Source organism: Onychomys torridus, chromosome 5 (genome assembly GCF_903995425.1).
Source record: "Onychomys torridus chromosome 5, mOncTor1.1, whole genome shotgun sequence".
NCBI classification, from domain to species: Eukaryota; Metazoa; Chordata; class Mammalia; order Rodentia; family Cricetidae; genus Onychomys; species Onychomys torridus.
The window spans coordinates 14,916,234-14,944,014 of NC_050447.1; the positions used below are offsets into that span (position 1 = coordinate 14,916,234).

Here is a 27,781-nt window from a genome sequence, read left to right on the forward strand (position 1 = left end):
ACTTGAACAGAGAGACTGTAAAGGAGAACATGGCAGAATCCAGGGAAGACAGTAATCAAGGTGGGGGTGTGAATTCATGAGAAAGAGTGGGAGGTAGCTTACATCCTACCTCCACCCCCAACTCTGACGTAGAGGATGGTTGCTAAGTCATCAGTGACCTCACAATCACTCTCCAGGCCTTCTATCCCCCAGGCCAACATCCATCTGCTTCCAACTCTGCCCTTTATCATTACATCCAGAGGACACATCCTACCTCTGAGTCACCACACTAGCAGACCCAGGGATCACGACAAAAAAAAAAAAAAGTGCCAGTCTCTCCTGTGGGCACAGCTAAGACATCAGCATGTCACAAGACTTAGGAGATTTCAAGAATCTGATGCCCACTGAAAGGAAGTCTGTCTGGAGGACAGCTGAGGAGAGGCGGATGTCTGACCTCACCCGGGTGCTGGAGTGGCTGGAAAGGAGGCAGGGCAAGAAGAAGCGTGCCCTCCAGGTGTGTACGTTGGAAGAAATTGCTGGAAGACTTTATGCAAGATTATTTACAGGAGAGAGAATTGAAATTCAACACCCCCTAGCAAAGGGGGATCATTTTTTAAACACTGGGGTAAGCTAGTGGGTAAGTTCTGAGGTGAGACCACTCACCCTGGTTGGGCTGTCTGTATCTCCTAATGGCAATTGTCATGGTTGGGCTTCTCTCCCACCAAAGACAGGTTTACAATCTTTCCTGGTGGCCATATTTTAAGGGATGGCTTCAGGTCCTTGAGAAAGATGCTTCACTATAGAAAATGTAGGGTGTGGCTAACAGATTTCTCTTTCAGAGGGGAAGAGAAAGAGATTGTTCAAATACAAATGTTCTGAAGTAGACATTCTAGAAAGCACTTGAGTCAGGGTCTGTGGTGAGGAAGAAGTCTGCCTAACATTAGGTCAAACTGTGGGCATTGCTAATACCTGTCAGTGTTAGAAATAGTCATGAGCACTAGCTTATGGGGTCTCCATGTGGGCATATTAGGAGCACTCCCACTGTTCCTAGCCTCCTCCCTCCTCTGCAGCATAGATCATTCATTCCTACTGCCACCCCCACTGAGACTCCTCCCACCATATACCTGACTCCTCCCCCACGTAAAGGGCTGCTCTCACCAGCCCATTCCTCCTTCATTGGGAGTCCTAAGTACCAAATTTGCCTTTCCCCCCAGAGTTTAGGTCCCCTGGGTCCATTATTTGTGAAAATCAAGTTAGGCCTATGGAAAGTGGTACCCTCTTCGGAAGATACTGAGATCCCATATCCCCCAGCTGCAGAGGATGCTTCCTGTGGCCTCTGGTCCCAGAGCAAATGGGTGAAGAGAGTATGACTAAGGACGGACTCATCCTGTAGCTAATCCTTACTGTCATTCCCTGCTCCTAGCCAGGCACACACACACACACACACACACACACACACACACACACACACATACACACACACACACACACACACACACACACACACACACACACACACACACACACACACACACACACACACACACACACGCACACACATACACACACACGTCATTCTGGAATGTTGACAAAGGTACCAGGGATAGATGCTAGGGTAGTCCAGAGACTAAGAGACAGTGAAGAAACAAGAGGCTCCAGAGTGTAGGTATTAAGAGGTGGTTTGCCACTTGCCAGGACTGTTCTCCTATTTAGGGACAGTGGATGGAAGGAACCCTTACAGGGTGGATGCACAGCCCTTTCTCCTGCTTTTTCAGAAAAAGATCGAAGAGGCGAACCGTGCAGAAGAGAAGGCAGGGAAGAAAGGCCCAGGGGCTAAGAAGAAGCTGGACAAAGATGGCCGCAAGGTGACCTTCAACAAGGTAATCACCCCTCCAGCTTTCTCCACAGCTGCTGCTCTGCTATGGTGTCTAGCCACACGGTTTGTGAGGGCCCCGAGATCCTCTGTGTCCCATAATGACAGCTCAATAAATAAGTCTTCTGTATGCACCCCACCCCCCACCTCGTGCTGCTTGACCAACAATCCCTACTCTCCTGAGGTCCCATTTCAGGACAAGTGTCTCACCTTCCTCCTCCCACATCCCTCCACACTCAAGGATGCCAGGGCATAGAGAGCAGTGGGTATACCTGTAGCTAGAGGGTATCCCAGACCTGCCTGCAGGCATGGGCTGTATGTACCCCTAGAAGGTAAGGCGAAATAAAAATGAAGTCTCAATAAGCCAACACAGAGGGCACCACTGCCCATTCAAACTCTTCCTGGGCCCAGGCCCTTGAGCAAACTGGAAATTTCTCTGTTGGGGTTTCGAGGATGCTCAGCATAATTTCTCTCCTGGCTCCAAGAATCAAGATCCGAATGCCATCAAGAAGCTCCCCGTCGGTTACCAGAGGGGGTACATAACAGATGTAAAGGGCAAGCGTCTGAACATGATGTCCACCGCCTTCAGCAGGGATGGCCTTAAGAAGTCTGGTAAGGAGACAACCTGGGTCCTGGGGTACCAGAACTGGCCCTCCCTGATCCAATTTCTCAGAGGCAGCAGAAGAGCTGCCCATCCATGTCAATTGAAACCTGTGTACATAAGAGTTAGGACTCAGCATGCAGGGTCCTTGGGGAATCACTCCTGGGGTGGCATTTCACAATCTGGGAACGCCCTGGATAGGAGGGAGTGGTTGTTGAGCTCCATTTATCCCCAAGTATTCTCAGGAATCCAGCACAGTGTGCTGCTCGATCCTTAAGTATTTTGGTGACATTGCGTTCATGAGTACCAAATTTCCTAAGTTAAATACTATGACAATGTCTACTGCAGAGGGTACTATCCTAGTGACCTGACATCTACCAAGCAGTGTCCACCCCTAGCAAGGGCAAGGGCTGGGTTCCAGATGGCTGTCCTGCTCCACCAGCTGTATCCTGCTCGACGTGCCCTTGGCTCTGGTCTAGGTTTGTCACATATAAAATGGTATAGTGACCCTCCTTTCTCTGTATGGCTGCAGTGATCTAGGGCCTGTGAATCAGCCTGGCACAGAAGTGCTCGGTAAGGTGGTGCCAGAGGATTGGAAAACAGAAACACTAAGTTTGGTTCTGCTTGGTCTCTTGGGACATGAGCTTACGGTGAAAGTGGAATCCGGAAGGCATTCCTGCGTGCCTGTGTGGAAAGTGGGCAGGAGCTTGGTGCACTTTTGTGTCTCAAAACAAACACTTTCCCCAACTTTTCATTTAGTACACCAAAGCCCCATGGTCTGCAAACTGAAAGCCCCTGGTCTGTCACAGTTTGGTATGACAGAGGACCTGTGGTGCTAAGAGCATGGGGGACTCTAAGTTGATCCCACAGCATCACACTACTGGGACATTCATCCAAACCAAAGAAGCCCTGCAAGCTGTCAGGTGTAGGCCCCTTGCTTTTGATAAAGGCTCTGTGGTTGTGTGAGACGTGGGCATTCAAGACAACTGAGTGGAGGGTATTAGAAGCCCTCTTCATTTTCTTTGAAGCTATTCTAATTGTTCTTACTATATAAAGTTACGTAAATTCTTAATTATTCTAAAATTTTTATTAAAGAGTTACCGGAGAAATAAAATCAAGATGAGAAGCTCCTGACTTCAGCCATGCTGTCTGTGACCCCCACTGTCACTGTTGCCACTGTGGGGGCCCCATTGGCTTCGTGAGCTTCCTTAGATCTTGATTCCAGCAGAACCCCCTTCCCCCTGCCTCCTGAAGCTGAGGCGCACAGTAGTCTTGCTACTGTGGTTTCTTCCCAGACTCCTCACGGGAAGCCTTTGTGTGTGAGCAGAGTTCGCTGAAACTTTGGGGGTCAGAGAGGCTAAGAATCACATCACAGAGGAAGAGTACGCACCAATCAGGGGCTGGTCAGGAGACCCCACTTTCATTCCTCGGAGTCCTTTGTCTCCTGACCCCCCAAAGATTTCCTTAGCTGCGCTTGCCAATAAGGAAAGCTTCCTGGGGTTTTCTGAAAGTTCCAGGCCGAGTTTCATGGGAGGCGACCAGAAGCACTAGTGTTCATCCCTGAGAGAGCAGAAGTCTGCTTAAGGATCCTCTATCGTAGTTCCAGTCCTCAAAGGCTCTTCCCTCTCTCTCTTTCCTCCACCCGCGCCTCCACCTCTGCAGTCCCTACCCGACTCAGTGCCACTGGCTTTTCGTTTACTCTGATCTTGGTTTCTTCTGTCTCATTCATAAAGTATGCTATGAAGACATTTTCCTAAACAAAATTAGTCCCTTCCCTAAAGAAACCTCCTGACCATGGGTAATTTCACCTCGCTGTACAGGATGTAGACATGAAGGTTGACTGGCAGGCAGTCTGATCCTCTGTTGTCCTCCTCTTCTCTTCCTCACCATCAGAGGCAAATTTATCGCATCTGAGAATAGCAGTCTTGCTTCTGATGTGTAACAACCCATAGCCACTAGAGGGCAGTGAATGGGTCCAGGCCGCTAAGAAGCATCTGCACCTGGCCTCATTTGGCATCCAGGACTGGGCCAGGCTGAGCTTAGCCACAGTACAGATCTTCCCACGCAGTCTTGCAGGCTACCTCAGACAAGCAGGCAGGATCCGGACCGGGAAACACGACGGTGATGAGGCAGCCTCAGAGCGGGCAAGGCACCAGCTACACACCCCACTCCCATTACGACTTTGAACTATACAGGCTCAACAAGCTTCGTGTCCTTCACCTTAGAGCAGGACAATGTAATCGGCCAAGCAGAAAGAGCTCTGGCTGAAGACCTCCTCCTCCAACCTCCACGTCTTGTGGCTTCTACTTATGCCTCCATCTGTGTCTCCGCCACTGTTGTCTTAATTTGTACGTGGTCCTCCACTGAACGGTCCTCTTGCAGCTGTGACTCCCACGGCTGCCACATTTACCTTCCTAATTGATTTGTGTGTTTATGTTTAATGTGATTTTCTTCATAACATTGCCATAGAAAAGTAATCAACCTCAAATGAGGGACGACTTACCACAAAGAAATGAAGATCGGTGAACTGATTGAAAAACAACTCAGAACAGTTTTTCCTAAAGCTTAATGAACTCTAAGGCAATGATCATCTAAGAAGCTTCCAGCTTCAGTAGATGGGAGCTAATGCAGAGACCCACAACTGAGTAATATACAGAGAGTGCCTTGGAACACTCAGTCCTAAATGGTAAATCCCTGCCCTTAGGGCTCAGGGAGCCCAGTGGAAGAGGAATCAGCAAGAGTGTGAGAGCCAGTGAGGATGGAGGACACCAGGGAAACAGGACCTTCCAAATGCAGTAGGACCAACACATGTGTGAACTCTCAGAGACAGAGGCAGCATGCCCAAGGCCTGCGTAGCTTCAAGCCAGATGGGGTCCCAGCACTGCTCGGAGGAGAAAGTGGACACAGGCTCCCATCTCTAACCAAGAAGCTATCTCCAACTGACAGTTACCTGCAAAGGAAAAATAAGTTTTCTCCAATGAAGTCTCACTGGGTGTGTAAACCACACTTAAGTGCAGTCCCCAGCTATAGATGGCCAACACAAAATGAACTCAGTGGTACTGTTGAAGTTTTTGTCTCATATTTATTGCTTTGTCTGGGAATTTTTTATCTTACTGGTCTTCTGCTTGATATTATTATTTTTAATTTTGTGTTTTTACAGGTTCTATTTGGGTGGTGGTGGTGGTGGTAGTGGTGGTGGTGGTGGTGGTGTGTGTGCGTCCCATGCTTTTTCTTTGTTTTTAAATTGGGGTTGTTTGTTTCTTTTGTTTTGTCCTTTTTATTTCTATAAAGAGAAAGAAAAAGAAAGAAGGAAGGAAAGAGGAAGGAGTTGAAGGAAGGAAGAAAGGAGGAAGGAAGGAAGGAAGGAAGGAAGGAAGGAAGGAAGGAAGGAAGGAAGGGGAGAATCTGGGATGTGTCTGAGATGAGGGAGAAGAAACTGATCAGAATACATTGTATAAAAAATCTTCAGTTAAAACAAACAGGACACTAAGGAACTAGAGGCAACAAAATGAAATTAGAGAAAGCATATTTGAATGAAATGAGAAGTGTGGCAAAGAAACAACCACTTTAAAAGACAAAAACAGAGATCTGAGGGACTGAGGAACACACAGTGTCCTGCAATGAAGCGTTTTAACTGCACAACAGAGGACATACAGATTCTTCAATCCAGAGACATTTTTTAAATAATCTAGTGAGAGAGACAAGTAGAAAATTCAAGAAAATCAAATAATACATGCAGCGTGGCTGTCTGAGAAAGAGACAAAAGACCAGAGAAGGTCATCTAAGAAATAAATAAGGAAGCATGGTGGTGAGCACCTCTTATCCCAGCACTCAGGAGACAGAGGCAAGAGGATCTCTTTGAGTCGAAGGCCAGCCTTGTCTACATAGCAAGTTTCAGGCTAGCCAAGGCTACAGAAAGACACCATGTCTCCAAACAAACAAGAAAAAAATGAATGAAAACTTTCAAAATTCAGGGAGAGAAAAATCTTTGATTCATGAGACCCCAAAACATCTACACCAAGACAAGACACATTAAATCCCAAGTCCATGCAAAGATTTTGAAAGCAACAGAAAAGTAACTTTTCATACACAGGGATCTTCCATAAGACTATGAATTTCTAAATAGAAATTCTGTAGAGCAGGACATATGTAGAGGATGTATATTCAAAATATTGAAAGAAGAGATACCTGACATCCCAAAATACTATACCTATGAAAGCTGTGCTTTAGAAAAGAAGAGACGCCGCGTGGTGGTGATGACACACGCCTTTAATCCCAGCACTTGTGAGGCAAAGGCAGGTGGATCTCTAAGTTTGAGCCCAGCCTGGTCTACAGAGTGAGTTCCAGGTCAGCCAAGGTTACACAGAGAAGCCCTGTCTCAAAGAAAAAAGTAAAAAAAAAAAAAAAAGAAGGGAGGAAGGAAGGAAGGAAGGAAGGAAGGAAGGAAAAAAGGGGAAGGGAAGAAAAGAAAAGAAAAAGAAGAGATAAAAAAAAGAGAGAAATGGAAGAGACAACCAGACATGGTAGTAGTACATGCCGGTAATCCCAGCACTTAGGGGCTGAACTCTGAGAGTCATAAACTAAGACCAACCTGGGCTACATGAGACCCTGTCTCAGGAAAAGGGGATGAGGGAAGTAGGTATTTTCTGAAATGGGCAAAATTTGAGAGTTCATTCATATTACAACCAGAGGGTTGTTTCTCAACAGAAATAAGATGCTATGTATTAACAACATACCTACTAATGAATGTAAAAATCTCCTGGCAAACAGTAACTATATAGTCAAACTCAGAATTCTGTAGCATTGTAATGGTTGTTTGTAAATCATGTCCAAGACTGGAATGAAAGTTCAAAGGTAAACATCTTTTTTAGATTTAACTATGTGTACTTTTGTGGTGTGTAGTCCATAGGTGGGCATGTGCACATGCGTGCAGGTGCCTAAAGAGGCAATAGGCGTCAGATCTCCTTGAGCTGGCATTATAGCAGTTGTGAGCCACCTGATTTGGAGTTCCAGGAACCGAACTCAGATCCTCTGCAAGAGCAGTATGTGCTCTTAACTATGAGGCTTCTCTGCAGCCCAAAATCCAACATCTTAAAAGCTATAACTATGAGATATAATATCTAATAAGGGCAACATTTTAAATATTTTTGTCTTGTATAATTGACTTCATAATATTAGTACATATTTACACTAACTATAGAACATATCAAATTCTTATGCTTCTTTCACTGTGTGGGAGTTCATTGTCAGTCATATATTCATTATCTTGTGTGTCCACTAACAAAGTTTATGAGGTACTTATAAAGTGGAGTTACTTCCCCAAGAAAAGTTAATAAATTTCAATACATTTAGAAAAAGAGTAACTATAATTACAATGCTTTGCTAGTAAATACACAAGATTAAAAATATAAAATTTTGGGCTTGGGGGATAGCTAAGTGGTAAAGCCCTTGCCTAGCACAGGAAGCTGGGGTTCCATGACCAGCACCCCAGGAAGAAGCTGCTAAGGCTAAATGTTAGGAGCTTAAAATGGGATGTTGTAACTGTCGAATGGTTGGAGTAACCACAGAAGAAAACCCTGTAGTAGATATGCAAGATGTGAGGAGAAAGGGTCAAAACACAGCACAGCAAGGTGTCATCAACACACAAGGAAGACAGGAACAAGGAACAGAGGACATGCAAGCTGTCAAAGACAAATCGTGAGCCCTTGTCCTTGAACACAGAAGCAATGTCACCCCAGTCCATCTTGTGTCGCTATAACAGCACCACAAACACAGGTGAAGAAAGGGTTGTCTGCCTCACTTGGGAGAATGCAAGGCCCAAGAATGTGCCTGCAGCAGCACCTGCTGGGGGCTTTTGAGCTACATCATCGTGGAGCTGAGGGTGAAGGGCAGCTGGCATGTGCAGGAGAGGAAGTGTGGAGGATGGCCTCGCTACACGACAGAATGCTCTCCTGACAATATTAGTCGGGCATTTCCCAGCACAACCCACTTCCCACTCGATTGAGGACCAAGTTTCCAACATGTGAATTTGGGGAGCACATGTAAACTATAGCATTTGCTAATCAAACAGAGTTACTGGGTAGCTCAAAAATCTAGTTATGACTCATTTGAACTTTTAAGAACATACAGAGGCTGAAAGTCAAGGGCTGGAAGAGAGATACTCTGTGTAAATGAAAAGGCGGGAGGTAGCTGCACTAGCATCCGATAAAAATAGACCACGAAGGTTATTATATAACAATGAAGAGGTCAATTCGTCAGAAGACCTAACAGTTGTAAATATCTCTGCGTCCAGTGTCGGACTGCCTGAATAGATAAAACAAATGTTAACAGCGCTGAAAGTAGAAATAAATAGCAAGACAATAATAGTGGGGGACTTAATAACCTAAAGAGGGGGAAATGATACATCATCTCGGCAGAAAATCAATCGGGAAACAGCAGATTGGAAAACACAAGACCAATGGACCTAATAGACGCATACAGAGCATCCCGTCTGTCTGCCACCAGCCGCTGCGCATGCTCCTCAACACGATGGAGACTCTCCAGGATAGAGCAATAGGCCTCAGATTCATGGAAGTGTCTTCTCTGCATTCAACCAGAATCAGAGGAAAGTGGTAAACTAAACAGCACTCTTCTAAACAACCAGAATATCACAGAAGTCCACAAGCACATGGTACAAATCCAGAGATGCATGAGAATGGAGGTACAGCATACCAAAGCTGGGGAGGCAGGAGGGGCTGAAACTGCACTCACTATAGGTACATGCTACAGAAAGAGAAAGCTGCAGGTAAAAGCGGGGGAAGCAAGCCCAAGTTAATAGAACAAAGTAAATAATAAAGATAATTACTATATAGATTCTCAGGCAGTAAAATGATCAATGAAACTAACAGTTGATTTTTCAGAGATGAACAATTGATAAATCCCTAGCTAGACTCAAAAAAAAAGGAGAATCTGCAAATAAAAAGTCTACCGTTTACATTGCAGATGCCACAGAAGAGCAAAGGATATAAGGAAAGATGACAAATGGCTAAGTAGCAATAGGCTACTGCCTGAAAGAAAGACATTTCTAGAAACATGAAACCTGTCAAAATTGAATCATGAAGAATCAGAACAACACCAAGGAGACTGGATCAATAAACAAAACCCGTCGAAGAAAGGCCCAGGGCCTGATGGTTCACAGGGAGCCTATCAAGAGTTTAAATGGGAATCAATGCAGATCCTTCTCAAGCTTTTCTAAGACACTGAAGAGCAGAGAGTATCCCAAGCCCATTTTACAGGGGCTTCATCTCCTGATACCAAGTCCATATTTTTTGAAAAGGCAACAAGAGAAGAAAACCTCACAGGCTAATGTCCATTATACAAGCTGGGATTAACACTACACAAGAACAAACCTCACACAACAGCCAAGCACAAGCTACCCCCAATGTGGAAGGATGGTCAATACATGAAAATCCATACACAGTGTGCTGCACTAGCAGAATGAAGAACAGAAATCAGGTCAAGTGTGCTTTTGTCAGAATTCAACATCATTTTATGCTACAAGCTCAATAAAGCATAGGACATTCACCCCACCAGAGTAAAGACCACACATGACAAGCCTACAGCCAAAATCACACTCTGTGAAAAGCTGAAAGATTTTCCTGGAGACCAGGAACAAGGCAAGGGTGCCCACTCACCATTGTTGCTCACCATGATACAGAACACCCTGGACAGAGCAATTAAGCAAGAAAAAGAAATACAAGAGACCAAAATCAGAAAAAAAGGAATAAAATCACCTCTTTTTAGATGTCACAGTCATAAAACTTTAAAAAGACTTCGAAAACAAACAAAAACAACAGAATTAATGAAAAAGTTAAAATAAACAAATTCAAATTGATTTTACTTCTGTTATTGATATGTATTCATCACGCACAGCAATGGGTGATGAATACACACATTGTCAACTATATCATATATTTTGACCACATGTGCCCTCTGTACCCTTTCCTTGCTAGTCCTTCTTTTCCCAGAAAACCCCCATCTACTTTCATTCATTCATAATGAATTTATGAATGAATACACACATACATATATACATATACACATAAAACTTAGTAGCCACATGAGAGAAAACATTATTGTTTTTGTCAGTCTGGCTTATTTTGCTTAATATAATATTGTATTTCTTGACAAATGCTGAAAAGGAAATTTTTATGATGATTTTGTTTTCATTTATACGTACATATGTGCATGTGTGCCTTGTGTGTATTACCCAGGGAGGCCAGAAGAGGGCATCAGACCCCTAGAGCTGATGACACAGGCAGTTGTGAGCCTCTTGGTATAGGCTTTGAGAACCAAACTGTAAGAGCAGGAAGAACTCTTAGCCACTGAGCCGTCTCCCCAGCCCCTGACACAAAGGCATTGGTGGGCAGTATTGGAAAACAGGAGGTGGAGTCTAGAGGATGTAGGCCACTTGGGCATGTGCTGGAAAGGTGACTCTGCTCCCCAAGGACTCCCCAGCCCTGCTGCATGACTACTATAAGATGAACGGCTCATTCAACCATTCCCTCTGCCATGATGCCCTGCTTCACCACAGCTCAGAAACAGTGGAGACAGCTGACAGAAGACTGTCTGAAGCCATCCATGTACCAAAAATAAATAAATCCTTTCTCCCTCAAGTTAATTTTCTCAGGTATTTACATAGTGACAGAAAAACTGAATAACACAACATCCAAGCATGCAGTGAACTCATGGACAGCAGCAAAAGCTGAACTGTTTTTAAACATGGCTGAATAACTGGCAAACAGTGTTTTCCAAAGATCAAAGATCACACACACACACACACACACACACACACACACACACACACACACACACCAAGCTTGGGAGAGCAGGCTCTAGAACCATTAGTCACCAGGAAAGTCAAATCCGTATTACACACAGGAGCTGTGACGGCTGTTCTAGGTTGTCAACTTGACTACATCTGGAATTAGCTAAAACCCAAATGCCTGGGAACACCTGTGAGGGAATTGTTTTTAATTAAGTCACTTGACTTGGGAAGACCCACTTCTAATCTAGATCTTTTAAGGTAGAAATATCTACTTTTAAATCCAGATCTTTTGAGATGAGAAGACCTACCTTTAATCCAGATTTTTTGAGGTGGGAAGATCCATCTTTAGTCTGGGACACACCTTCTGCTCGCAGCCTACATAAAGGACATGGAAGAAGGAGTCTTTTGCCCTTTGCCTGTTTACTCTTGCTCTGGCTAGCAAGTCCATTCATTCACTGGCAGTAGAGCCTACTTTTTCAGGATTCTGAAGTATATTGAAGACAAGCTAAGATATCCAGCCTCATGGACTGAACAACTACTGGATTTTTGGACTTTCTGTTGGTAGACAGCCAGTTTTGGACTAGCTAGACCACAGCCTGTAAGCCATTCTAATAAATCCCCTTTATACGTATAATATATATGTCTCTCTATATAATATATAGTCTGTATTATATATGTCTATATATTCTAATATTATATATCATATGTGTACTATGTACTATATGTTAATGTGATGGTATTGTATTCCCCAAAATATTGTGCACCCTAATAAACTTATCTGGGGTCAGAGACAGAACAGCCACAATATTAAACATAGAGGATAGGCAGTGGTAGCGCACGCCTTTAATCCTAGCATTCCAGAGGCAGAAATCCATCTGTTCAAGGATACAGCCAAGCATGGTGACTCACGCCTTTAATCCCAGGGAGTGATGGTAGAAAGCAGAAAGGTATATAAGGTAAGGCATGAGAACCAGAAACTAGAAGTATTTGGCTGGTTAAGCTTTTAGGCTTTTGAGCAGCACAGCTCAGCTGAGATCCATTCAGATATGACGACTCAGAGGCTTCCAGTCTGAGGAAATAGGGTCAGCTGAGGAACTGGCAAGGTGAGCAAGCTGTGGCTTGTTCTACTTCTCTGATCTTCCAGCGTTCACCCCAATACCCAGCCCGGATTTGTTTGTATTAATAAGACTCTTTAAGATTCCTGCTATAATAATATATGTCTACATATCATATGTAAACATGTATATTATTAGAATAATTAATTTTATTTATAAAATATGTATTAGAGAGAGATATAATATCTAATAAATATATATCTATAGAGAGATGTTGATATATAGATTCATTCTGTAAGTTCTGTTCCTCTAGAAAACCCTAAGTAATAGAATAGCCAGAGCCACAGAGGATAGCATTTTATACTTCGCAGGACAGCCAGCATCAAAAAACAAGTAAAGCAAGTGTCAGTAAGGGTGTGGGGAGAAGAGAGCCTAATGCTGCTGGTGAGATTGTAAGTTAGCAGAGCATTTTGGAAAACATGAAACTTCCTTTCAAAAATTAAAAAACTCATTGCCCTCTGATCCACCTATCCTACACGTGATACACAGCCAGGCGAAAAGAGAGTGGGATCTCGGGTACACTGATGGACTCATGCCTTCAAGAAAGCACCACAAAAGTGGGGGCCACCTAAGTGTGCACTGATGGATGTGTGGATAGGAAAATCAGCTGTAGCAGCTGGAGAGATGGCTCAGTGGTTAACAGCACTGGCTCCTCTTGCAGAGGACCAAGGTTCAGTTCCCAGCACCCACATGGTGGCTCACAACCACCTGTAACTCCAGTTCCAGGGGATCCAATGCTGTCTTCTGACCTCCACAGATACCAGGAACACACATGGCAAACAGATATAGATGCAGGCAAAACATTCATACACACAAAATAAATAAATAAATAAAATACCAAAAGGGGCGGAATTAGATGTGTACATGCAATGGAATGCTAGTCAGGCATGAAAAAGAAGTAACCTCTGTCATTAGCGACATGAATGACTTGAGAGGGTTTGGGCTAAGTGAAAGGTTAAAGAAAGCTTGTGTCTATATGAGGCTAAGTGCCTGAACTTCTAGAAGTAGGAGCATGGTGGTTGCCAACGACCTGGAGGGGCAAAATGTGGACATTCATGTCAAAGGTATAGATGTTCGATACAAGATAAAGATTTTGGGTGTCCAGGTCTCTGAGACCTTCATGGATGGCAGAATGACAAGCCACAGAAGGCAAGAAGGCAGTTTGATTCAACACAACTCAGTAGCCAGTGTTGGTTCAAACCTCAGGAGTCTGACCCTGAGGGTTTGTTTTTGGTATATATAAGCACAGCACAATTTGGTGAAAACTATTCTGCTGATAATGAACTCAATCCCATGTGCACAACAAAGCATACATATGTCTTCTTGAGGAACAAAGTAAGCTATATGCAGATCAGACATGATTACATGGAAACTCTCTGTAAAGTCTGTAAAGATAGGTTCTATAGACTGACTGAACATTAGGATAAGGGTCTGGGGGAGGATCCAGTGCCAGAAACGTCTCCAGCCACAGAGACAGCACAAAGGTCACCAGGCTAGAAAGGAGCCCATTGCAGCCTTCTGGGTGGATAACAGGTTTTGCATTCCTTCCCGTGAACAAATAGTCTTCAGTGCTTAACATCCCAGATTCCCCTAATGCTTGTGTGAACACAAAGACCTCCATGCCCCTACCCTTGGGATCTAATACAGTGTGTTCATGATGAGTGTAATTAGCAGCCCTGCATTACACACTTGAAGTTACTACACTATAGTAAAGAATACAATATTATACACTTCAAAATTGCTAAGAGAGCTGAGCTTCACTGCCTACACAAATGATGGAGCCATGGTTTGGGTGCGTTAACATGGTTGCTGTTGTCATATCTTGATCCACATGTACATAAAACCAACATATGCACTTTAAATATAAGCACACTTATTTGTCAATTATACCTCAACAAAGCGATAAACATCAAGTCATATTAAATGAACACACTAGCACTGCTGATGTAGCTGGGTTCGCTGCTCCCTTTTCGCCTGCCCCTGTGGGTGATTTTGCTCCTGTCCCATCTTTCTTGGTTTGTCACCTCTAATCTTGCACTGTTGTAGTGACAGAGTCTTGCCTAAACATGCACCATGCTCGCCTCCTGCCAGCATCAGAAGACCTACCAGGACAGAGCTCCATTTGTGGCCCTCACTGCCTCCATGTTGTGCGGCCAGCACCATAGTTCTCCATGTTACAGACCCACAATGCATCATTGCGGTCTGGGGGTTTGTGGTTTGTTTTGTTTTAACACATTTAAACAAGACATGTATTTGCCTACATCCTGAGTGTCCTTCCTTCCTTTGCATAGATCCAGAATTCTGACTGGAGTCATTCTCTTCGCCTTGAGGCTTTCAGGGGATCTGAATAAGAACATAAATTCTTGCAGCCTTGGCACATCTGCAGAGATCTTTATTTCACCCTTTGCCCCCCTCCCCCGGCTGTGGGTCTGTCTTCTCCCAGGTCTCCATCAGCCCCTCCCCCTGCTGGACTCCTGGTTGCCAGCAGGGACTGGAAGCTGGCTGCCCTCTGAAGCTGGGTGAACGTCATTCTAGGCGTTCTTTAAAGATTTTCCTCTGAGTAGTTCCCCATTGCTAAGCCTCAGAGTCCTTGGCTTCATAATTCTTACACTTGTGTTCAAGGTTTGCAAGGAATTCTTGGTTTCTAGTTTATATCGAATTTGCAACATTTTTGCCAATATTTCTTTAATTTTTTAGTTCCCCTCTGTCTTTCAGACACCCCAATCACACATGAAGTTCCTCAGGTTTGTCTTCCAACCTTCTCTCTTCATGAGTTATTTTGTATAGTCCCTGTGGCCACGCCCCTGAGGCTCTAGTCCTTTCTTCTGCAATGCTCAGTGTGTTGTCAATCTCATATGTTTTTCATTTCAAACATTGATATTTTCATCTCTACAAGTTCAATTTGGGCTGCATCTCCCCTAGCATGCGCATGCCTTGATGAGTATGATGGTACATTTAAATAGACATTTCTAGACTGGGGATGTGGTTCAACCAGTAGAGTGCTTGCCTAACATGCACAGAGTCTTAAGTTCAGTCCCCAGCACCATCACACAGAGCCAAGCATGACATTACACACCTGTGATCCTAGCACTTGGGAGGTGGAAGCAGGAAGATCAGAAATTCAAGGTCATCCTCTTGTGTATAACATCAAGACCAGCCATGAGACTCCCTCTAATCTACTATTTCTTGTTGTTGTTTTGTTGTTGTTGTTGTTGTTGTTGTTGTTGTTCAAGACAGGATTTCTCTGGCTTCCTAGAACTACCTCTGTAGACCAGATGGCCTTGAACTCACAGAGATCCACCTGCCTCTGCCCAGAAAGTGCTGGGATTAAAGGCATGCGCCACCATCACCCAGCTCTGATCTATTTCTGTCACTGTGCCCCCTCCTTCCCCACAGTGACTGAGCTGAGAGGGGCTTTCCAACACTCTGCTGTGATCTGTAGGAGCCTCTCCTGTTGCTGTCTGGTCTTCCCTATGTGGTCCACCATTATCCTGGAAAGATGTACCTGCTGCAGCCTCGGGCAGCCACGGGCTGAACCCTTATTTCTTCTCACTGCCTCGTGTTGCTTGTTGTCCAATGTCTTAATGCCCCAGACTCTTACAATGCCCAGGTTTCTAACTGAGTTGGAAGGCAAACACTCACTTTCTGTTATCTAATCTTGACTGAGAGCAAAAGTCTCTGACTTTTCCAGAATATAAGACTGCTTGAAGTACAATCCTTGTTCCCTGTGCATTGGGTGACCTAGCTGGGGCAGTGCTGGAGAATTGACCCTGGTAGTGAGGATGCAGGAGAGCTGGTGGGCTGACCAACTCAGCTACCACCTAGGTCCAGATTCAGGGTTATGAGTTGGCCCACCCTAACATCCACCTCACCTTTGAACTTCTGGAGCATGTGAAGGGGCCAGTCCTGTATATCCAAAACTGCAGGATCTCCTTGACACAGGGCAGCAACAGGATATCCAAGAGGAGTCCCAGTGAGGATCCAGTATTGATAGGGTAGCAGAAGCCAGAGGCCTCAAACAAGACCAATGACGCATTTGCAAATAAAGATGTATGGACTAAAAGAAAAGGATACAATGCAAGCCCCTGGAGTGATTTAAGAAGGGAACTACTGAGTTGGATTTGAATTTCAGAATGGTCACCCTGGATAAAGGCCAGTGAAAGATCCCAGGAAAACATCGAACATATTCCATGACAAAGATCCTGGTGAAGTCTGGAAACTAGCAAAAAGAGCTTTTGGTGGCCAATCGCTGGGTGCCTGTGTGTGTTCTGTGGCTTTAGGCCAAGGGAACATTTCTAACGGGAAAGGTGGAGAGTGATGGTTGCAGACATGCACACTTTGTCTACGTGGATACAGAGTCATCTCTGGAGTCCCAGATGTGGCCCATGAAACATCTAACTTATCTTTTCTCTTATATGCCAGAAGTGGGGATCATTTTATTCTAAAAGAGAGGTCAGTACAGGCTTCCTGGAAAAGGCACCAACATCCTGGGTTCGTCATGCATTAGATGTGGGGGTCTTGGGTACATGACCTTTAGCTTACTCACTGGTTAAATGTATGTGATATGGTTGTGAAAGTAGAGTGACCCCAGAGAGCCCTGAACTGCCACAACCTTTAATGTTGTTGCTGTTCTTACCGCTGTAGGCTCACCTGGATCCAGAAGAGGATCAGAGAACACAGGAAAGTATATGCTGTTACTCTAAGACCCCTGATTTTCAAAGAGGACACTGAGACCATGCTCCCCAGAGGAGAGCACCAACCCCATCAGCACAGGCAGACACTGCTGAGACCTCCCAACCCAGTCACCCTGTCAGGGACCAGCCACAGGCCAGAACACCATATGGGGCATGAAGTGTTCTGAGGCTAGTATGTACCCATCTGAGACCTTAGGCAAGTCCATTGACCCTCACAGGGAGTCTGGACCCATTCCCCATAGGCATATCATGGTAAATTCCTGAACTTTGTTAGTGAAAACATGAATGCTTACAGAGAAGTTTGCTTATAAGGGGGGCGGGAAATCAACCTGGCATGCTGCTGGAAGCCACAGTGCCTTTAGATTACAGAGGAAAGTCCAAAGCTCATAAGCCTGCCCCAAACACACCAGCATCACATCATGGTGACTGGATGGCCTCTGCAAGTTTGGAGATATTTAAGATGCACAGTCATGGACATCTCTGTCTGTGGGAAATGCCACAGAAGAAAGCAAGCCTATCAAATTAGACATCAGTAGATTTAAAAGTCAAAATTCAGATGCATCCTTGAAACCAAGTGACTTTAAACATTGAAAACAAAGGCTAAGGTGGCAATAACAAGGCAATAACAAGGAAATGCAAAGGTACAACAGGGTAGAAAGAGACCCAGGAAAGGAGCCAAAGAGATTCTTAAATGTTAAAGAATTCGTAGGAACCTCAAACAGCCACAGGCACCAGACATGGCAACTAAACAGGGAAAGCAGAGATGAAGAAATCCAAGAGAACACTTTAAAATGGATGATGGGGCTGGGGTGATGGCTCAGTGGTTAAGAACACTGGCCATTCTTGTAGAGGAGTGCGGTTTGGGTCCCAGCCCCCATACGGTAGCTCAGAACTATAACTCCAGTTCCAGAGGTCTGGCGCCCTCTTCTGGTATCCTTGGGAACCAGGCACACACAGTGTACATTCCATTCATACATACAGACAGACAGACAGACAAAACACTCATACACATAAAATAAAAATATTTTTTCTAAAATATGATTACTTAGGAAATTTTAAGTATTCCTCTTCCAAAAGAAAAGGCTGTAACAGGAAGTGCATTAAAGAATGCAGTCATTCAGTTACAGGTGATATAGACTCACATTTAAACAGCATAAATCTCATATTGCCAATATTTGTCAACATCATCTATAAACTTCACAACAAAAAGTTTTTATAAGGCATAAGATTGTATTTATTTTAAATATTTATTTTTATTTTTCAAATTATGCACATGCACCTATATCTGAGTATGGTTTTGCATATGTGTGTGCAATGTCGAGGCCAGAAGGTGTAGATCCGTGGAGCTGGAGTTACAGGTGGTTGTGAGACACCCGACATGGGTACTGGCAACTGAACTTGGATCCTCTGAAAGAGCAATATGGGGCTTTGGACACTGAGCCACCTCCTCAGCTTTTTAAAACATAAGATTTTAGAGACATATATTTTATCCTAAAACAATCATAAGAAATAAAGTTAAAAGATACTCTTCAACTTAAAAAAAATTGGAGACGAATGAATAACAAAGCCAGGCATGGTGGCGCACACCTCTAATCCCAGCATACAAGAGGTAGAAGCAGGCAGATCTCTATGAGTTCGAGGCCAACCTGGTCTACAGAGTGAGTTCTAGGACTGCCAGGGCTACATAGAGAAACTCTGTTTCAAAAAACATAAAACAAAAGGCAAAAAATATAAAATATAACTGGCCAATCTCATTCAAAGTGACGAGATGCTAAAGACATTTTAACTAAAGTTGAGACCAAAATGTGATATCCTTCAGTTTTAGACAGTTTTAGACTGTCAAATGCAGTGTGCCAAAAAGAATATGTAGTTTTTATAAACAGTGGGAGGAAGATATTTTGATTTTTCCAAAATATTTGCAAAACTCAGGACATTCTAATTGGCAGTGTATTTTTGAAGCAATAGGCTTTTCTCTGCACTAATCATGCCAATTAGAAGTGGAATGAACAGTGTGCCTTCCGGTAGTTCTATAAAACAAGGACAAATGGTGTCTGGCTTGAGCTCCATGTTCGGGTCATGTCAGACATTCCCAGTTTCCCATATCTGTGCAGTTGTAATCTGTGCCTCTGCCTGATGTGCATGCCAACGTGTCTCCATGCCATAAACTACCGCCCTTTTAAGTCCAGCTCAACACTTACCTCTTCTGATTTCTTTTCCTTCGGAGTTAATTCCCATTAGATAAACTTCCTCTGAAAAGGGAGAACAGGAAAGATTGAAAGCAAGGAGCAAGGGGGAAACTGGGCAAGGAAGGCAGCTGGGAAGGCTAGGAAAGTGAAGGATGGGAGAAGGGTAAGTGCAGCCCTGCGGGAGCTCTTGCCAAAACCTCAGAGCAGCTGTGAGGAGCCCATTCATTCCTCTAGCTCCCTCTTTCCCACTCCCACTACCCCACCCTCTCAACTCTCACCTGTCCCAGAATCTAACTCCCTGGCGGTATCTTCTGATTTCAGACTTAGACATCAAGGATGTCATAGCCCTAGAAAACAACACTCGGATAAGCCCATACCGCAGACAAAGCTCTGTTGACCCTGTACTTCAGGAAACTATGTTTGGCACACGGAGGGTAGGTTTGCTGAGAGACTGGTCAAACAAGGCTCCTGACAACACCTATGACCGCAAGCTGAAGAGCCTCATGGAGAAGGGCACAGAGCCCAAGATAGAGTCAGCCAAGATGCTGAAGCCAGAGGAGGTGCTGAGCTGCCGGTGAGCACCACTGGGGTGTGTGGGCAGGCCTAGGACAGCAGTGTGTGAATGCATGCATGCCTGATCATGGAAAGGACAGGCCTAGGACATCGGGCCATAGACCCATACTTAGACATGGATGGGGCAGGCCTAGGACATTAGATCATAGACCCACACTTGAACATGGATGGGGCAGGCCTAGGACATTAGATGATAGACCCACACTTGGACATGGAGGGGGCCAGCTCAGCCCTACCTGGCCCTAGCTGGCAAAGGATTGCTTGCTACAAGGCTAAAACCCTGGGTTTCCCAGCAGTCTTTACTGCCAGAGGCTACAAGCAATATATTTACTCCTATTAAAATTCCGCTGATGGACAGCCAGGTAGGGGCTGCCATTTTGAGCTCTGCCACTGGAAATCCAAATTTTCCATTTGCCTCACAACAGAAGCCATAGGGATTCATGAAAAGGAAAATGTAGGTTAGCTGCGGCTTTTTTCTCATAAAGAAACTGCCCTGAGTCCTTCCACTCTGGTGAATTTGAGCGACAGCATCTGTACTGGTTGCTCTTCCGTACTCTGGTAAATACCACTACCAAGGCAACTTATATTTGAAGGGGGTTATTTGGGGTTTACAGTTCCAGAGGGATGAGACTCTGTCATGGCAGGAGGCCCATCAGCACACCTGGTAGCCGCAGGCCTGGTGGCAGGAACAAGGAGCTGAGAGTTCATATCTCCAAACACAAGCAAGAAGCAGGGTACAAACTAGAAATGGGGTGAGACTTTAAGTTCTCAGAGCCTGCCCTCAATGACACATTTCCTCCACTGAGGCCACTCCCTCCTAAACCTCCCCAAACAATGCCATCCACTGGAGGACCAAGTATTTAAACACCAGAGCCCACAAGGGACATGTCTCATAGTGTCACGGTCCCCAGTGACCTTCTGCTATGTTTGGGGTTAGATTCCCAAGACAACCATGAACTGTTTGGTTTCTCTCTTCCCCTCTTCCTTTTCCACTCCTGGAACAGAACCCCGGTCCTTGCGGGAGCTAGGCAATGCTCCACCACTGAGCCACAAACCCACCTATCTCTGGCTCACTCTCCCCTCTGAAAACACCCAAGGATGGTGTCATCCTTAATGAGGAGTAACAGTCAAAGTTAAAAACCTTTAACAGAGTCACCCTTGACAAGCTGGCAGCAATGTAGCCATCTTGGATGACAGACCAGCCACAGTGCCCAGGTGTGTGCTGTCCTGGAGACTAAGAGATGAAGCCAAGGAGAGACCACACCTGACCACTGCCCTCCTCACAGGGACAAGCCATGACGTAGCTCTAATTGGCTCCACAATGGGGGCTTCTTTCCCAGAAGAGAGAGCAGGAACTCTGGGGCAGGTGGCATCTGTAAAGTCATTGGGGAGGCACCTAAGACAGGGATGAGATGGTGGAGTGGGCTCTTAAGGAAACCACAGGTGAAAGTGCCAACCCACCCACACCTCCCAGGTAGGCTGACCTGGGGTCGAGGGAACTGGGGCCACCAGCAAAGGCACTGCATGGGCAGAACCCAAGCACAGGCAAGGCTGGATGACGACAATACAGCTCCTTCCTGTCCCCCAGAACCAGCCTCTGCTAAAGCTGGGACCAAGAAGTCAGCAGATTAGCAAACACTGTCATCCCAGCACTCCGGAGTTGAGACATGAGGATTGTCTCAGCTGCCTGAGCTACATAGTGAGATCCTGTCTTGGCATAGATAGATAGATAGATAGATAGATAGATAGATAGATAGATAGATAGGGATGGATGGATGGATGGGTGGGCAGATGGACGGACAGACAGAAAGATGAAGTGATTGAGTATAAAGCTGGCCTTAAGGTCAAGGTTGACAGTGGAACCAGGAACTCTGTCTGGATCCCACACACAGCACAGATAGGATTAAATTCACTCCTCAGCAGAAGCTGGGATTATAAGGCTTTAGAAACCAGTTTAAATCAATGGCCTTGTTGTTTAATACACACATACAGTTCATTAAAGGAAGGCACGCATGCCTGTTCATGCAGCTCTGTGTATGCACACTCAAGTCCTCCAGCCTTGGCTCAGATCCACTGCCTCCAGCAGTGCCTAGCATACCACATTCCACCAAAATTAACTCGTACCCACAGCCCACATTCTCCATGTCCTCTTTCTTCCTGACACCATTTTAATCGTCTTCCAAATGGGGTGGCCCATTCTTTACCAGATTGCCATTTTGTTGACAGACTTCCTCATTCCTCAAATGAGCGTCTGTCTTCCCATAACATAGCTTCTCTCTACTTCCATGGACCTCATGCTTGTGTCAATGAAAACTGGTCTGTTTTCTCTGCAGATAACCAGGGTGATGCCTAACAGGTTGATTTCCAAGAATCACAGTACCATGAGCTCCTACCACCTTCTATCAGAGACACACAGGGAGTCAGGCCAAGGTCTCTTGCCAGCCTCCTACTGCCTAAAGCCAACCCGTATCCCCACCTTTTTTTGAGACAGGGTCTCACTGTGTAGCCATGGCTGTCCCAGAACTCACTATGTAGACCAGGCTAGCCTCAAACTCACAAAGATTGACTTGCCTCTGCCTCTCGAGTGCTGGGATTAAGGGTGTGCGCCACTACACCAAGCCCATAGCCAACCCTTTTTTAGTGACAGCCAGGTCCCACAGCTCCTTGTCACCTCTCCCTACCTTCTCTTGAAGGTACCTGCGTTTGTCCAAGAACAACATCAAGACCTTGATCAAGCTGTGCAAGGATGCAGGGATGGATGTGGAAATCCACCCACACATGGTAGAAGCCGAGATAGACGCCAAGAAGATATTCGATCATCGTAACAGCACAGCACTGTAGTAGCACTGCCCACTGGAGGCTCCTCCCATGTGGCCTGAGCACCCTGACCATTAGCTTCCCTAAACCGCACTGGTTGAACAAGTCAAACGCATCACCACTAGCTGGTGTCAGCTTTGTCCTTGGCTCCGCCTTGCATCAACCCAGGAGTGACTGGAAAGAGAGCCCCCTAGAGAAAGCTTGCTGGGTGACATGGCACTGGGGTAATCAGCACAGGTGGAGACAGGGGGACCAAGAGTTCAAAGTTCAAGGCCAGCTCGGGGCTGCATGAGGCCCTGTCTAAAACACCAAAATGGGAGAGAGGGAAGTGCACAGCTTTTACAAACTGCTTCTTAGGAGGAAACGCTTCTTGCGCAAGAAAATGGGGCTCTGAGTCTCTACAGGAACTTCAGAGAGGAGAAAAAGTTGAACACCTATCTGGAGACACATGTCACTGCTGTATAAAAGACACAGCTGTGTGGAGAACTGGCCCATGTGTAGGCCTGGGGCTGGTGGGTGATGTCCTCTCTTGTAAGGACTGACTTCATGGTAACACCGGTTTTATCTATTATCCATTCTTTTCCCACCAGGTGTGTTACACGGCTTGCTAAATTCCTCTTGTGCTCCATTGGGAGCCCAGGTCCCCCCCACAGAACCAGGTCTGCTTGTCCAGAAGCTCTGTCCCACATGTCTGGACTGTGTGCAACACAAAGTTCCCAAGAGGAAAGCTAGTACAGGGAAGTGTACAGGGCAGGTAATTGAGCTGGTGGTCAGCCTGTGCACAATATGGACTCAAATCTCTGGAGAGGAGATCTTAGTGTACTAGAGAGGAAAGGCTTCCTGGAGGAGGATGCTACTTCTGTGACTTGTTTTTGTTTTGTTTTTTTGTTTGTTTGTTGTTGTTGTTGTTGTTGTTGTTGTTGTTGTTTTTCAAGACAGAGTTTCTTTGTGCAACAGCCCTGGCTGTCTTGGAACTCACTTTGTAGACCAGGCCATCCTCGAACTCACAGAGATCCACCTGCCTCTGCCTCCCAAGTGCTGGGATTAAAGGTGTGTGCCACCACTGCCAGACTGGAAGCTACTTTCACTGAGAAACAAGAATGCCCAGATGTGTATGAGAGAAGGAAGGCAGGCAGAGAACAGAGCATGCAAGAGCTCAGAGGCCAGGAGAATACAGAGGTCAGGAACCTGCAGTTAAGTCTGGATGGGGGGCCACTGATAGCAAGTGCAGGGAGAGGAGATACCAGCCTTGTTTTGTGACTCTCCTGTGTGTACCAGCAGTCCTGTTCAGGATAGCTGTTATCTGCCTCATCAGACAAGCCTGGGCTTGTGTTAATGGAGTTACCTATGTTCTAAGATGTGGCAAGGCATTGAGGATGTGGGTCAGGACCAGGACACAAGTACATTGTGTTCTAGCTCATGCTGCCGAGCCGAGGTTAGTTCAGATTCAAAGGTGAGACTAGCCTGGATCCATGGAAGGGAAGAATCATAAAGTAACCTTGCAAAGGGTTGGGCTGGGTCAGCAGGTGTAAGAAACCAGCTAGTACTGTGATTACCCAGAAAAATTAAACCAAGGTAATAGTGTTGGGGGAAAATGAGGCAAAGCCGGAACAATCTGTCACTCGACTGGGCATGAGCAGAAGGTCTCGGGGCCACACTTGAATCCCCCTGGGCTGTATATTAGCAGAAGGAGAAAGAAGAGAAGGCCAGTGCAACTGATTCTCTGGGGTTGGATGGATGGGAGTCACCCTCAGCCCCAACAGTGTGGTTCCCCGTGGTCAGCAAGGAACCAGACAGGAAAGTTTGGCCAGGGCAGGGCACAGCAGACAGGGGTACTAACCAGCCCTGCTCATAGGGCATCCTGTTGCAGAGCTCTGAGGGCTGGGGGTCCAGAATCAAAACCCCAATGTGGCTGTAGTCCTCCAAACTCTGTGGAAGATATTCCTGGTCTCACCTCTTAAGCCACAGTGTCCCTGGTAACAGGCCTCAAGCCCTGCCTCTATCCATCACATGGCTTACTTCTCTGTGTTTCTATCTCACAGGTCAATTAGGGCTCACTTGAATGATCCCGTCTCAACCTGCCAATCTTAGGAAGGCCCTGTTTTCAAATAAGGTGGTGTTTCAGGGTTTCAGCAGATATTCCGGTGAGACATAATCCAACCCATAGCACAGGAAGAGATGTGGGGAGCTAGAGGCAGAGCTCCCTCGAGATCAGCCCGAACCCATGGCAAAGCTCTCACTGGAAGCCACACCCCACCATCCTCTCTGACCTGACCCTCTCAGAAACACTGTGTCTCTCCAGCAGGCTGGTGGACACATGTGGCATAACCACCCCACCATTCCTCACTAGACACCCAGAACCAGGTCTCAGGAGGTTCTCCAGGCCCTCAGGTCCCTGTTCTTGGACTTAAAAAATCTGTATGAACCGATTTTTACTAATTTGAACTATGTTTCACAGTGGGAGGTTAAGCCCAGTTCCTGCTGAGCTGAGCACATCCCTGGTGGATTCTTGGATTCTCTGTGCCTCTGGACCCTCTTGAGGGCAGTGGGGAGCCATCTTCCAGACCCACACATACCTACAAAGCAAAGCCGCTGCTTCCCTGGGGCTCATCCTAGGCTGGAGGGAGGCAGGTTGTGTTCCACCTGCAACTGGGAAGCCTCCACGGATGGATGCCCTGTGAGGCCCGAGGCTTGCCAGGAAGCAGTCTACAGCACAACTGCAGCTTGCTGATAACCTGGCATAAAGCCCACAGTGAGTCCAAGCCCACGGTACAGACAGCACAGAAAATGGGATATGCCCCAGCCAGCCCCACGCTGGGCTCAGACAACATCACCCACGGTGCACCAGGGTTTCTGAGGCCTCACAAACTCTGGAATTTCCTGTAAACGGTATAGTCACACCACTCTCCCCAGAACCAGACACACATATCAGAAGAGATTCGTTCTGTGAGGATAGAGGTGACACTGTGCACCAGAGGCCAAACTGTTCTTCCCAGCAGACCAGACAGGCCGCTTCAATATCCATATGGAAAATGCATTGACCCTCGGCCTCTTCATAAGCAAAATTCAATTCCAGGTGGAGGCAAGTGGCGGATGCTTTGAGAACAAACTTACCAAACACTCTCCATGACCTTGGAGAAGGAAAAAAAAAAAAACCTCTGAACACAATATGAAGTATTAAAATGAAAAACTTTACTCAATAAAGGACATCAACGCAACTGCTCCAAGGGGATACTGAGTGTCCGACACACTGACAGTCTCCAGATGATCCAACTCCATGTATACATCAAGAATGGGATCCCCAAACCGGAAACAGTCTTACCTAGCTAGCATGTAGGCATTTCACAAGAGAGGGTAGTTAAGTGCCTAATAACGCCCCCCAAGATTCTCTCTGTCCTCAGGATAAATGAATGATAGAGCACAAATATACATTATATACAAACGAAAAGCCACTCCACACCTCACAGGATGGCGACAGGGACAATTGCCAGCGAGCTGCATGGAGCAAGCAGAACCCCCATGCACAGCCCTGAATGTTGTAAGCTGGCCAACTACCAGAAAAGTTTGCATGTGACGGCCTCGTGGTCCAGCATTTCCTATTGGTGCACATCTGCATGTACTCACGTGGGCACTAGAGACACGCTAGCTATTCATAGCAGCCCTGTTTGGTGTATCCAAAGGCTAGAATCAGGTCTGGACCCATCAGCACAAGACCTGGGGTCTGTTCACACAGCTGACTACCATAGACAAACCAGGTAGAAACTGACCAGGTCAAAACGTACAAACAGTACCACTCAAAAGTAGCAAAACTCAAGGGATTGTACCTTGATTCCCATGTAACAGCCTTCAGCCAAGGAACTTCCAGTGTTAGAAGCCTGAGTGGGGTAGCCCTGTGGAATGCAGGATTGGGGAGACTGTGAACACACAATGAGCTGGTCCTTGGGAGTGTCTGCCTTTTGTGTGTGCTGAGCTTTAAAGTACACATGGGTAGGAGGGATGGTCAGTGAGTAAGGTGCTTGCCACGTACACATGAGGACCTGAGTTCAAATCCCCAGCGCCTATGTGAAAACTAGATGCAGTGGCACATCTGTAATTCCAAGATTCCTGACCTGGAAACCCTCAGGTCAGCTAGCCTGGTGTGCCCAGCAAAAGCTATCCTGTCCAAACAACATGGACGGTGAAAACCCAGATTCTCCCCTGACTTCTATCCACACTCACACTGGGTCATACCCCACCATGCTGACATGGACGTGCACACACCACACAGTTAAGCCAGGGCTGGAGATGTATGTCTGTCATCCAGCAGTCAGGTGACTATAGCAGAAGAATTGTGAGTTGAAGGATAACGTGGGTAGACTATGTCTCAAAAACACAAGATAAAAGTGTGTGCAAAACATTTATATCTAGTCTTTTGATAACAAAGTTCTGGTTTCATGTTTGAAAAAAAAAAAAGCCTCTGAGGAGGACCCCAGCTTAGACTCCTAGCAACGGAATCTAACAGTCTAATAGTAGATAAGTAGCTTGAATTGGCTGTCTCCTGTGACCAGATTGGTGCCCAGCCCAATTGTCATCAGAGAGGCATCATCCAGCAACTGATGGAGGCAGATGCAGACCCACAGCCTAACATCAGGCAGAGTTGGGAGGAGGAGGAGAAAGGAGTGCATGGGCCAGAGGGGTCGAGGACACCACAGGAAGGCTCACACAGTCAACTAACCTGTGCTCATAGGGGCTCTCAGAGTCTGAATCAACAACCAGGGAACCTGCATGGGACTGACCTAGGCGCTCTGCATATATGTGACAGTTATGTAGCTTGGTCTTCTTGTGGACTCCTAACAGCTGGAACAGGGGCTGTCTTTGACTCTTTCACTGGCTTTTAGGACCCTACTCCTCATCCTGGGTCCTTACCCAGCCTTAATACATGGGGAGGTGCCTAGCCGTACTGCAACTTGATATGCCATGTTTTATTGATACTCAAAGACCTGTCCTTTCCTGGATGGAGATGTAAGAGGAGGGTATTAGGGGGTGGGGATTAAGGAGTGGGGGACAGGGACTGAGGGGTGAGGATGGGGGTAGGTTGCATCTGGGATGTAAAATAAAAAGATGAATAAATAAAAAATTGGAGGGGGGCAAGAAAAGA

General features: G+C 45.9%; 1 protein-coding gene across 1 annotated transcript in view; it reads left to right on the top strand.

Moving 5' to 3' along the window:
* The first annotated feature begins 343 nt into the window (after nucleotides 1-343).
* C5H16orf78 (chromosome 5 C16orf78 homolog) overlaps nucleotides 344-27,781 on the top strand; it is a 58,430-nt gene continuing 30,992 nt past the window's right edge. Inside the window, exons 1-5 of the mRNA XM_036187645.1 lie at nucleotides 344-493; nucleotides 1,755-1,859; nucleotides 2,338-2,464; nucleotides 19,576-19,828; nucleotides 22,521-22,648. Of these exons, the coding sequence (XP_036043538.1) occupies nucleotides 344-493; nucleotides 1,755-1,859; nucleotides 2,338-2,464; nucleotides 19,576-19,828; nucleotides 22,521-22,648 (763 nt within the window). The remainder of the gene's footprint in view (nucleotides 494-1,754; nucleotides 1,860-2,337; nucleotides 2,465-19,575; nucleotides 19,829-22,520; nucleotides 22,649-27,781) is intronic.